The sequence below is a fragment of the Corvus kubaryi genome, unplaced genomic scaffold (genome assembly GCF_017639235.1).
Source record: "Corvus kubaryi isolate FWS band 111438036 unplaced genomic scaffold, C.kubaryi_AGA036_p1.0 37334, whole genome shotgun sequence".
Lineage (NCBI taxonomy): Eukaryota > Metazoa > Chordata > Aves > Passeriformes > Corvidae > Corvus > Corvus kubaryi.
Window position 1 is genome coordinate 24,918,863 of NW_024581108.1, and position 12,864 is coordinate 24,931,726.

The 12,864-nt window shown below is 53.0% G+C and overlaps 1 protein-coding gene across 13 annotated transcripts in view; it reads left to right on the plus strand.

The window, feature by feature from the left end:
- SGIP1 (SH3GL interacting endocytic adaptor 1) overlaps positions 1-12,864 on the plus strand; it is a 45,991-nt gene that overhangs the window by 12,584 nt on the left and 20,543 nt on the right. For 12 of the 13 annotated variants that reach the window (XM_042030932.1, XM_042030935.1, XM_042030934.1 and 9 more), the window contains exons 3-13: positions 968-1,031; positions 3,665-3,689; positions 4,934-4,990; positions 5,393-5,447; positions 6,231-6,406; positions 8,216-8,227; positions 8,739-8,750; positions 9,327-9,351; positions 9,703-9,754; positions 10,617-10,702; positions 11,977-12,069. In XM_042030932.1, coding sequence (XP_041886866.1) covers positions 968-1,031; positions 3,665-3,689; positions 4,934-4,990; positions 5,393-5,447; positions 6,231-6,406; positions 8,216-8,227; positions 8,739-8,750; positions 9,327-9,351; positions 9,703-9,754; positions 10,617-10,702; positions 11,977-12,069 — 657 coding nt within the window. The remainder of the gene's footprint in view (positions 1-967; positions 1,032-3,664; positions 3,690-4,933; positions 4,991-5,392; positions 5,448-6,230; positions 6,407-8,215; positions 8,228-8,738; positions 8,751-9,326; positions 9,352-9,702; positions 9,755-10,616; positions 10,703-11,976; positions 12,070-12,864) is intronic. The other variant, XM_042030933.1, reaches the window with a different exon arrangement.

Here is a 12,864-nt window from a genome sequence, read left to right on the forward strand (position 1 = left end):
TGGATCTCGTATGCTGGAAAACCTGGGATAGGGGAAGGTGAAACAGGATAAGCATCGAAATCCTCTCCAGCCCAAACCATGCTGGCATCCTGCAAAAAGAGGGAAAAGCTTGGAGAAACCCCCTCTCCTCCATCTGCTTTGGGGGGCTCTGGGATTCCAGGACTTTCCGCCTGGCTCCAGCATCCTTGGTCCCAGGAATGGTGCAGATCCAAACCTGTGCTGGGCACGGCCAACCTCAGGGGTTAAACCGGGTTTTAACTCCCAGGAGGGTTTTCCCTCCTTTCATCAGTGCCCACCAACAGCACAGGAAAGGAGGGAGGAAGTGGGACAGAAAGCTTGGGAATATGAACTGGGAAATATGGACTGGGGAATAACTCAGTGCCACATGCTGGGAGGGAGTTCATAGGTGTTGAATGAACAAATAAATAAATAAATGTCCACACAACCTCCTGGCAGCTCCTTAACACTGTGATCCCTTGGCTTTGGCTCTTCCCTGTCTTCCCTGCATTTATGGATTGCAGCCAGCCAGAAAATGAGGAACCTTTAGGAGGATTTATTGGAAGGGTTATATTATTTATATAGATATACACCTATATATATATATATTTATATATATAAAATTTCTATTTCTAATAGATATTATATATGTATTATATTTCCTAAATATATATATTGTATATTTTTAATATGTGTATATTTTTAATATGTGTATATTTTTAATATGTGTATTTTTAAGATGCATTTTAATATATTTTAACATATTTTCTTATATTTTTAAAATATATTTTTGCATATTTCTATATTTAATTTTTTCTTATATTTTTATATACATATAAATATATATTTATATAGAATGCATTTAATTAATAAAATTATTATCATTAATTAAATCTATATGATTAATATCTATTGATAATGTATCATATTATTAACACTGCCTTCTTCTTGGTGTTCCTTTTCCCCTCAGGACTGAAAAAACGTACCCGGAAGGCCTTTGGCATACGCAAGAAAGAAAAGGACACTGATTCCACGTAAGTTGAGAAGAGCTCATGGGATATTGATGGGATAGGGCAGGAGCTGCTGTGGTGTGCCAGGAAAAGAGGGAATTTGGGGCATCCCGGGCTGCTGTTATCTTTGGAGCGAGTCTGAAGAGCGATCCCATCTCAGCTGTTGCCCCTTGCAGGCCCAGCGTGTGCGGGATCTCCTCGGAGCTGGGCAGAGCTCTCCTCCCCTGGGGGATTTTTGGGCACCGGTGGAAAACAACTCCTTGGAGCTTGGGCAGATTCATCTCTGCCCGTGCCCCAAGTTCCTCAGAGACGCAAATTCCTTTTTGTTTACCCAGAGGTTTGTGCAGGTTCCGGGTGGGGAAGGTGCAGGGGCTGGAGCTGCACTGGGATTTTGCTGCCCAGAAAGCAGCTGGCAGGGAATTCTGCTGGGGGATGCTGGGTGTGGGTGCTGAGCCCGGCCCAGGGAAGGGGCTGGAGCCCCAGGAGAGGCTGAGGGAGCTGGGAAGGGGCTCAGGCTGGAGCAAAGGAGGCTCAGGGGGGACCTTGTGGCTCTGCACAAGTCCCTGACAGGAGGGGGCAGCCGGGGGGGTCGGGCTCTGCTGGCAGGGAACAGGGACAGGAGGAGAGGGAACGGCCTCAGGCTGGGCTGGGGAGGCTCAGAGTGGATATTGGGAACATTCCTTCTGGAAAAGGCTGTCCTGCCCTGGCACAGCTGCCCAGGGCAAGGGTGGAGTCCCCATCCCTGGAGAGATTTAAAAGCCGTGTGGATGTGGCACTTGGGGACATGGGGCAGTGGTGGCCTTGGCAGTGCTGGGCATGGTTGGATTTGATGATCTGAGAGGGCCTTTCCAACCCAGCCAATTCCATGGTTCCCAGCCAATTCCATGGTTCCCAGCCAATTCCGTGGTTCCCAGCCACCACTGCTGTGGCTTTGGGGTGGATGTCCCAAAGTGCTGTGGCAAAGGGGGCTGTGCCACCACGCCCTGGGGACAGCAGGGGACAGGCAGCAGGGAGTCCCCTCCTGCAGCGCTGCTCAGGTGTTGAATGTCTGCCAGCAGGAATGTGGGGGTTTTTCCTTTCATTCCATTTGGGTTTGCTTCCCTGAGCCTTTTTACATCCTGGTGGGAATTGCTTTGGAGGTGGCCGAGGGGACCCAGGCCAGGTGACCCTGGTGGCCTTGGCATCTCTGCAGGGCTTGTCCTGCTGCACAGAGGGGCCCAGAACAGGGGACACATGGAGCACATCCCAACAGAGGGATGTGCAGCCCCGAGCTGTCATCCTGCTGTCCCCAGGGATGGTGGCATCCATCCACCAGGAGCTCCAGCCGTGAGTTACCAGGATAGGTGGGAATGAGGCTCCTTGGCATCTCCTCCTCAGGGAACATCGCTGGAGCCGGGGCTGGGCGCTGCCTTTATCCAGCGCTGTGATTTCCACGGCTCCATCCCGCTGTTCCCATGGATTGGGAAGCTGGTGGCGGGGACACGAGGGATCCCAGCGCACCGGGGGTGGTGGGGAGGTCGCAGAGAGGCCACCCTGGAGGACACCGCAATTAGCAGCAGCCGTGATTAGCACGGCGGGGTCACGGCGCGGTCACGGCCCAAAGGGCTTTGGGCGCTCTCCAAATCCCTGCCAGCAGCAGGGATGGAACGGGAGAAGGGGCGAGTGGTGGCATCTGCCACACCCTGTGGCCACCCCCGGCCATGGCCAGGCCACCACATCCCCAGGACACCGCACTGGGGTCCCTGGAGCTGCTGTGGGGAAGGAGCTGCTGCTCTTCCTCCCCCTCGGGAGGGTCCCCACAGCAATTCCAGCTGGGATGGCAGCGGGAGGTGACACCCCTGTGCTGGGATCACGCAGCGAGGGGGAAACATGAAAGCAGAGGGGATTTTTGCCACTTCCAAAGGATTTCAGGGATTTTTTTGCAACGAGACAAAGCCTAAAATAGGAGAGATGGGACACAAGCACGAATTAATTGGAAAACTTCAAGGAAAGGCGTTATTCCCAGTGAGACCAAGCAGCTCCCAGCGGGTTTCCATGATGCCCCGAGTCAGATGGGAGCTGGTGGCACATCCCTGGCAGCGCAGGGAACTCGGGAATGTGTGGGAGGTGGAGGAGCCCGTCTGGATTCCATGGACATTCGTGTTCCCTAAATCCCTCAGCATCTCTGGGCAGTGCCAGGATGTGGCTGCAGAGCTGCCGTGACCCAGCCCCAATCCCAAATCCCATAAGCAGCTGGGGATTAGGATCCCTGAGGAGCCTCAGCAGTTTCCCAGTCCATTCAGCAGAGGAGGGTCTGTCCTTGTGGCGGAATTAAAGCCTGGAAATTGCTCCAGATGGGATTTTTGTCTGCTGCAAAAGGAGGGACGCGGGGCAGGGATGTGGCTGTGGGATGGGTGCAGGAGCTGGCTGGGACAGTGCCAGCCCCAGTGGCAGCAGGAGCACTTTATTTACTGCTAAACCTAAAATGTCTCATCTGATAACGTGAGGGAAAGAGTTCAGTGTCCTTGTGTGGGCTCCACAAGGGGCAGGTGACTCGGATGTGCTGATAATGCCACAATTACGGGTTTTGCTGTTATGAATTCATTAAAAAACGATTTCCGTGGGTTAATTGGGTGCAGTTTGGGCACTAACACAGCTCCTTTCTCTGTTCTTTCCAGAGGGTCACCAGACAGGGATGGCATCGTGAGTATTGCCCAGCCCTCTGCTCCTCCAGCCTCACCTCCACCTCCCCTTCCACCACCATCAGCATTTCGGGGAGTTTTCTGTTTAATGTAGAAAAGAAATGTAAAAATCCATGTGAAAACGGACAAATTCCAGGTTTCCTCTAAAAATATCAACCGAGGGAGGCCTGAGGAGTGCCGGGGGCAGAGGGACCAGGTGTCCTGCTAAAGCGCAGTCCCTCATCCTCCTTCCCACTCCTGCTAATTGGCTTGGGCCAGATTTGCTGGCTGAGGAGTTTGGGGGCAATTGCCAGAGCAGCTGTTTCCAATCTCTATTTTTATTTTCTACATTAACCTGAAAACAAGGAGAGGTTTGTGGGTTGGTGTTTTTTTTTTTTAAATAATTATTGCTGCTTTTATCCCTGGTGTTAGACTGAAATGTCCCTGCTAGAGCTGGGCCCTGTAGCGTTCAATTCCAAAATGTGCTGGGTTCAGACTGGGCTTTATTTCTGGAGAAAATCCAGATTTTAGAATTTCACCTTAAAATAAAGATGGGGATCAGGGAGTGCATCCTGTCAGACCCTTGGCAGGGAGCTGGGCTGGGAATGCTCCCTCTGGATTATCCCATTTAGGTGCCCAAAATCGTGAGCCCAGCCCAAGGCCAGGCCCCGGGGGCCTCGCTGGTCACTGGCTGTGGTGGCCATGGGACTCAGGATGGGTTTTGGGTGCCCAGAGCCAACCAGGAAAGGATTCCAGAGGTGACGGATGCCTGGAGCCGCTTCCAAGCTGAATTCCCTCAATCCAAAGCAGCAATTCCTCTGTGTGTTGGTGTCCCGTGGCATGGACTGACTCATCCCAGACCCTTCCCACTGCTCCATCCCGAATTCACAACGCCTGGCATGCGGGATAATGGGATCGGAATCCTTCCCGGGATTCCCCTTTCTTGGGGGAGGGGTTTACCCCAATAAATTTCCCTGCTCGACTGGCATTGGGAGCTTCCACGGCTGCCAGCTCTTCCCGAGGGCTGGAGCATCCCAGCACACGGAGAAACAGCCATTCCCTCGCTTTTCCTGAAGAAATGTTGGATGTTCACCTAATGAATGTTCAAAAAGCTCCCTCCTCTCATCTCTCTGCTATGGGAGAATTCCAGAGATGGGGAATGCTGCTGGATCTCTGCTGTGGGGGTGTGGAATAACACCCAGTGGCATGTGGGATGCGCTGCACTCCGGGTTCCTTCACTTAAACCGTGGGAATTTTCCCTTGCAGAAGAAAACCAACGGAGCCCCGAATGGATTTTACGCGGAGATCGACTGGGACAGATACGTAAGTGCCCCCTGGAGCTTCCCTGTGTCCAGCTGCATCCCATGGGAATCCCAGGCTGTTCCCACACAGATTTGGGGCTTTTGGGGTGAAATCAGTTGTGCCCAGATCCCAGTTCCACATCTGCAGGTCAATCAGAATTCCCAGGAATGAGGTGGCTCTGGAGAGCTCTGTCCTGGCCCAAGGGATGTTGCAGTTTACCCAGGGAAAACCTTGGATTATAAAAAAGGATGAAAACCTTTCCTTCTGCAAAATAATCGTGGAATCTGAGGTGCCCTTTGGTCCATGTGGCCCCAGGGCTCGGGCAGTGCAGGACATCCCTCCCCACAGGAGGAGAGAGCTGCTCCAGCTTTCCAGGAACTGACATTCCTCATTCTTCTGGGCTTTTTTTTGTTCCCTATCCAGAACTCACCTGAGCTGGATGAGGAGGGATACAGCATCCGACCCGAGGAACCAGGATATATCCTTTGGTTTTGGCTTTGCCTCTTGGGTTACAGCCTGGAACAGGAGCTGCGTTCACGGGCTCTCTTTATTTCATTATTATTATTTCTTAGTAATTGTTATCACTGTTTATTGCCACCTTTTGCTTTTCATTTGGAGCTGGCACTCCACAGATAAAGCCAAATTCCCGAGGGAACTGCCTGAGGCTCTGGAGCAGAGGGCAATTTGAATTCTTTGATTCACTGCTATGGAATGAGGGAGTGGGAGCATCCCATGGGATGCTCCATGGAGATCACCGTGTCTAGGATTATCCTGGGGAAAAGGAGGCTCAGGGAGGAGCTTCTGGCTCTCAGCAAGGAGGGAGCAGCCAGAGGGGTCGGGCTCTGCTCCCAGGGAACAGGGACAGGAGGAGAGGGAACGGCCTCAAGTTCCAGGGGAGGTTTAGGTTGGATATTGGGAAAATTCCTTCATGGAAAAGGCTGGTCAGGAATTGGAAGGGGCTGGAGTCCCCATCCCTGGAGGGATTTAAAATCCCTGTGGATGTGGCACTTGGGGGCACAGGGCTGCACTGGGGGATGGTTGGACCTCATTGTCTCCTAGGGCTTTTCCAACCAAAACAATTCCACGAAACCCGGACACGGATACAACCCCTGCTGGGCTGACCCAGGGCCGGAGTTATCCCTGGGAGCAGCAGCTCCACATCCTCTGGCTGTGCAGGGGCACGGCACAGGATCGCCTGTGGGGTCAGCTTTTGGGAACCACCAGCTCCCCAGGGAAGGGAATTTCCTTAACTGTGCTGTACCCACCAAAGGAAAGCACTTCTACTCCTCGAGCGAGTCAGAGGAGGAGGAGGAGGCGCACAAGAAGTTCAACATCAAGATCAAGCCCCTGCAGGCCAAGGACGTCCTGCGCAGCGCGGCCACCGTGGACGAGCTCAAGGCCTCCATAGGCAACATCGCGCTGTCTCCCTCCCCCGTGGTGAGTTATTCCTGCTTCCCACTCTCCCAGCGCTCCCAGAGCAGTGCTGCTCCACAGGAATCATCCCAAAGGTGGTGGGAGCTGATGCTCTGGTTGGTTTTGGTGTCCTTCTTTTGGGGTCTGCTCCGTAGGGATGTGGCTGCAGGTGTTGCTCAGATGTGTCGAAAGGATGTTTCCAGTTCAAAACACCTTAGAAATTCCCTTTCCTGCTCAAAAAAGAGGTCAGGATGGACTATTCCTTAATTTCCCCCCCTTCCCCCTTCTCATTTTTCAACAAGGAAAAAGGGGGAATTTCAATCATTTCCAGTCAAGAGGAATTTTCAATCAGCATCATTCAGGGCCTTGCCCTGATTCCCAAGCCAGGGAAAGTATCTGTGAGAATTTTCCATGGGATTTTCACGGGATATTTCTCACCCTGGAGGTGAGTCCAGGTTCCTGGAAGGAAAGGTTGTTTTTCCTTAGTCCATCCTGGTATAAAAACCATCCCCTTCTGCTTTTCCTGAGGCTTGTTAAGATTCCCATTGGCTCATCCCAATCTGTTCAGCCATGAAAAGATTGGATTCTGGGCTTTCAGGAGGTTTTAGTGTGGGCTTTAGTGTCTTCCCAGACAGAGCTTTCCATGATTTATAAATAACCTGGATCTGAAGTGTGAATGACTCTCCAAGCCAAAGCAAAGCTGAAATAAAACCCGTGGATTTTATTTCTGCTTCCCAAGCAGGGAGTTTCTGTTGGCATTTAAGGATTAGAAATGGCAGTTGGACGCTTTGGGAAGCATAAAAAAGGGGGGAAAAACACAACATCAAAATGAACAATTGAAATATTATAATTATTATTAATAATAATAGGAAAACCAAGTTCTTATGGAATGTGCATTTCCCTAAATCTGAGTTTTGTCTCCTCTTTCCCGTGGTGCTTTTCCTGCCAAGGCTGGGGCTTGCCGTTGTTCGGGAAGGGGTGAGGAGGATCCCTGTGAGGGCTGGGCTGTGGGATTGGGCTGCTGGGCTGGGCCACTGCTGTGCCTTGGAGAGATCCCTGGGGCCGGAGCTGGAGCCTCCCTGCGGGATGTGCTCAGGGAAAAGCCCCTGCCAGGCTGGGCAGGAGGATCCCTGCTGCTGCTGCTGCACGTGGGGATCCCAAATCCGGCGTGTGGAGCCAAAGGGAGCAGATGGGCCGGGGAGCGGGGCCGCTCCGGATCCTGGCACGGGCCAGGAAAGCTCCAGAGCCCCGGGCAGGAGCTGCCTGCAGGAGTCTGGCATCCACAGGAATTCCAGGATTTGCTGCCAGGTCCCTGCCCTTGTCCTGGACTTGTCTTCTCTCCCAAACCAGCTCCAGCACCACATCCCCGCTGGAAGGGAGCGGTGGGGTGGGAGATCCTAAATCCCATGGATTGGGCTGGGAGGGGCCCCAATGTCCAGCCTGGCCTTGGGCACTGCCAGGGATCCAGGGGCAGCCCCAGCTGCTCTGGGCACCCTGTGCCAGGGCCTGTGTCCGCTGTGTCCATAGTCCCCGTTGTTCCCAGCCCTCTGGACTGGGAGTCCTGGTGCCTTGACTGGGAATGGACAGCAGGGCCTGGAATGGTAAAACAATGGAATTCTTTCCAGGAGATGGCTCACGCACAACTTTCACATTTCCAAACGTTTTATATTTCCTCTCCCTCCGGTCTCCCATGTGGACGGGTGACCCTGGCGCGCTGCTGTCCCTCTGCTTTGCCATGTCCTTAACCTGACACAAACCTTTGGTTCCTCTTTATAAAAAAACCCCTCACCTTCTCATTCTCTTTGTTTTTTTCCTCCCTCTGCCTTCTTTTAGAGGAAAAGTCCGGTAAGACACACCGTTTTTATCTCCCAGAATATTTTAACCCAGCCTCGTGTGCTCTTGTCCTGTCTCTAGAGCTGAACTGTCAAAAGCAAATAACAAATCCTGCCCTTCTAGAAGGAAGTTTAATTTCCTCTGTGGCTGACTTAGTGCGTTTTAAAATAGGATGTTTAAAAATAGAGCTGGGCTTGGCTCTCACTGTGCTCTGGGGGTGTGGTTTAGGCCCAAGAATTTGGACAAGGTGTGCAAGGGCTGGGTTTTACCTGGACCATGGTGCATCCAAAGGTAGGAGAAGGCAGGAATCCCATCTGTGGTGCTGTCGGGGTTTCTCCAAGTGATGAGGAAATAAGTCCCCCCCATTTCCCAGGATCAGGGTTGCCCTGGGGGCTCTCCCAGGGTGACCACGAGGTGTGGGGAAGGAGCCCCCCGGGAGGTGTGGTGGCTGCTGGGGACCCTGGGGTGCTGACCTGTCGCTCTCTGACCAGGTGTCTCTTCTCTCCCCTCTCGCTGACCGCAGCGGCGCAGCCCGGTAAGAACCTGCTCCTCTTGCTCCCAGGAATGCAGCCACGGAGGGGTCCCTGCCCATGCCGGGGCTCTGGGGTGGGCACAGGGCGTGGGGACAGGTGCCAGTGGTGTCACACACCCCGTTGTGTGATCCCAGCTGATGGGGGGACCTGGATAACACAAAGGGCCCTCAGTGATGGGAGTTCTCCACCTGCATCCTTGAGAACCCCCGGAGACCCCGCTTGCTCTGGGATGTCCCCGCTCCTGTGGTTGGGGGGATTTGGCTTTTGCTCCACCAGCTGCTGGCACAGCTGCCCATGGCAGTGAGGAGTCCCCATCCCTGGGGGGTTTGAAATCCCTGTGGATGTGGCACTTGGGATAAGTCTGAAGGTGGAGCTGCCAGCGGTGGCTTCGTGTGGCTCAGAACTTTTCTGTAGGGTTTTCTGTAGGGCTTTCTGCTCCCTGGAGTTCAGCCATGTCCAGTAAATGTCCCCTCTGACAACTCCTGCCCCTTCTGCTGGGCTGCCTCGCTCCTGGGGTGACACCTGCCATGCACTCGTGGCCCTGTGCATCCCACTTATTCTTGTGTTTCTCCTTCCAGGGCACGATTAAAAGGAATTTATCCAGTAAGTATCTCCTGCAGCCTGGAAAAAATAAGTTCTTGCAGTTGGTGGAGGTGTTTTGGAGGGTGGTGGGGAAAAATGAGTGAGTCTTCTGGCAGAGCTGGTGGCTCCCGAAAACCTTTCCTTGGAGAAGGATGTGGGGGGACATCCTTGGGATACCTGTGGCAGTGCAGCTCCCTGCTTCTGTTCTCTCCAGCGATAAACCTGAATTCAAAGCAGATTTTTCCTGCCAGCACCTCCCCAGCAGGGCAGCTGGGACACCAGGTGTGACCCCCCTGCCACCACAGAGTCTGGGGGCCCAGGGGGATGCTCTGGAATGGGAACGACTCTCATCCATGTCTGTCCCACCTGCAGGTGAGGAGATCACGCGGCCCCGGCGCTCCACGCCCACGCCAGACCCCGCCAGGTCAGTCCAGAGCCCTGGGGGGGGATCATCCAAGGTTCAGGCACCTCATCCCAGTGTGGGTTTGGAACCTTCCCACTTGCACTGTGCTTGATGGGAAGATTGAAGGGTTAGATGGGATCTTGGGAAGGAATTGTTCCCTGGGAGGGTGGGCAGGCCCTGGCACAGGGTGCCCAGAGCAGCTGTGGCTGCCCCTGGATCCCTGGCAGTGCCCAAGGCCAGGCTGGATGAGCCTGGGATAGTGGAAGGTGTCCCTGCCATGGAATGGGATGGGATGGGCTTTAAGGTCTTTCCAACCGAAACCATTTCAGGATTTTGGCAGGACTGAGGGGCTGACAATGGTTGGGATGCTCAGTGTCCGTCCCTGTTCTCCCCCAAAAGCACCAAGGACATTCCCTGCTGGAAGCCACCTTGAGCCTGATCCATAGGGAGAGCTGGCCAACCTTTGGCAGGGATATCCTGGTTCAGGACAGCAAACACGCAGGGTTTTCTGGAATAACCCCAAATCTCACTAGGAACGTGCCCTGTGCAGCTCCAGGGTCCGACTCAAGGTGTGTTGGACCAGGGCGTGGCCCAGATCTCAAGTTTTTTTTTTTTTTTTTTTTTTTTTTGATCCTTTCCCATGAGGTTTGGACTGATCCTAAAGCAGCTTGAGCTGTCCCCCAGCTGCTGTGGCACCACAGGGTTGGCACCGTGCTGCTGCCACTCTCCTTTCCCTTTTTCCCACCTGGAATCCTGTGTTTGGACAGCTCCTCGTTGGTCTGGGATAGAAAAAGCCCTTGAAAATATTTGTGTTTGCCTCGAACATGGGGTCAGAACTCAAGAAGGACCCTCATGGATTCTCTGTTCTTGTCTCATCCCACAGCAGGAAAAGCGGGGAAGATCCGGCGGCGCTGGCCCCGCTCTTCGGGCCCCCGCTGGAGTCGGCGTTCGAGGAGCAGAAGTTGGATGGTGAGTTTGGGGGCTGTGGCGGGTGAGTTTGGGGCCGTGGTGAGTTTGGGGCCGTGGTGGCATCTCCTGGCAGGGACACAGGAAGGTTCTCCAGCCCTGGCAGGGGTGGAGGCCCCGTCCCTGGAGGGATCTCAAAGCCGTGTGGCTGTGGCACCTGGGGACAAGGGCGGGGTGGAATTTGCAGTGCTGGGGGATGGTTGGGCTCGATGGGCTCAGAGGGCTTTTCCAAGCTCACCAATTCCCTGATTCCCAGGTTCCCAGCCCTCCTGCTGGAGGAGGAAGAAGCTGAAGCAGGGGTTGAAGGACGGGTGGCCACGTTCCGGGCGGCCTCGGGCCGGGGTTAATTCGGGTTGGATGGAAACAGAGCAAGGGCTTAAGTCAATTAGTTAATTACGAAGTCTGGGAGAGATCCTGACAGGGAATAGCTCAAGAATATCCAAACTCAGGACTTCCCCATCAAACCCTTGAGCAGGGGGAGTTTAACTCCATCCAGGATTCTGGATGCAGCTGTTGGACAAGCGCCTCCATTCCTAGGAAATGCCACCTCAAAAACGTCATTTTTCCCCCCAAAACAGTGCTTGTTTGACAGAGACACTTTGCTTCCTTCCAAACCTGGTTTTTCTCCGCTCTCCCAAAGCACAGGGACCTTGCAAAGCTTGTTTTCCCCAAAACCAACCTCATTCACCCCCTGGAGCAGGTTGTCCCTCCCTCCTCCTCCTTCTGGAGCCTCCAGGACCTCAGGGAGTGGCCACTGCCCTTGTAGCCTCATTATGTCCTGTCATTAACGACTCCAGTTAATTCCTTTCATCAAAGCAATGTTTGTGTGCAGTTTTCTGCACAAAAAACTCCAAGAAATTTCAATTCTATATAAAAATATCCATTTTCCCCCCCCTTTATTCCCAGTGAATACAATTCTCTTTTCATTTTAGTACCTGATGGGGTTTGGTTTTTTTGCCTATCCTGAAATTCTGGACCGTTTTTGCCATCAGTACAATGCTTTCCTTCCCATAAAAAGCCTCCAAATCCATCCCTGGCATTGTTTTGTTTGTCAAGCAGCATGAGTGTCAAACTAATTGCACGTCCTGCTTCAAACCCAGACAGGCTTTTAATTATCCACTGTTACAGAACCCCCTGTCTTTAATTAATGAGGTTTCTGTCACTGTCTGGTCCCTCTTTTCCCAGAGCCTCAGCGTCTCATCCGCGTGCTTTGGTGTTTGGAAGGAAATGTTTGGGTTTTTCATTGCTTTCAAATGGTTATTTTTGATTTTTTTCAGCTGCTCTGGACCAGCCTGAGATATGGGGGTCAGCCCAGCCCGTCAACGCAAACGTAGAGTCCCCAAAACTTCCAAGACCTTTTCCAACTGGAAGTAAGTGACCACAAAACTAAATTAATACCTACAGAAATCAGGTCAAAGATTTGGGTTTTCCTCATCTGGGTTGTGCAATTCCATAATATTTTAAATTAGAGGTTGTTTTGGTTTTTTCCCCTTGGTTTGACTTGGGTTACAGCAGCGTGGGCTGGAGGAGGGAGTGGGATTGACACGGGATGGAGGGATGGATCCCGATCCTGCACGTTCATGCCGTGGTTATTTGGCTGGAAAAGTTGGAAGCACCAGTTTTTCCAGGATAACATCAGGAAGAGCTGCACAGCCCCGAATCGCTGATTTTCATTGCAGCTCTCCCTTTGCCTGGGGCAGCTGGGGAACCATTTCCTTCGCAGAAATGCCCCTGTAAAGCAGCGCTGGTTAATTAGCCACTGTTAATTAGCTCCAGCATTCCCCATCCCGTAGGCACATCCTGGATCCACGTGGGATGGGCGCGGGAGAAAGGTGGAGGCAGCTCCGTGCCTCAGAGGCTCCAGGTTTCATTAAAGTGCTAATTTAGGGGTTTGAAACAGGAGCGTGGGCTGAGATGTAAAAATGGGGGGAAAAAATTCCATAAAACCCAACGAAAATGGCTTCCCAATTCCAGAGGGCTGGGATAGATGGGATGTTGGGAAGGAATTCCTGCTGTGAGGGTGGGGAGGGGCTGGGCTGGAATTCCCACAGATGCTGTGGCTGCTCCAGCCCTGGAAGTGCCCAAGGCCGGCTCGGACGGGGCTCGGAGCTCATCGCAGCCTTATCCCCTTTTCCCAGCAATCCTGTTTCATATTCCATGGAATA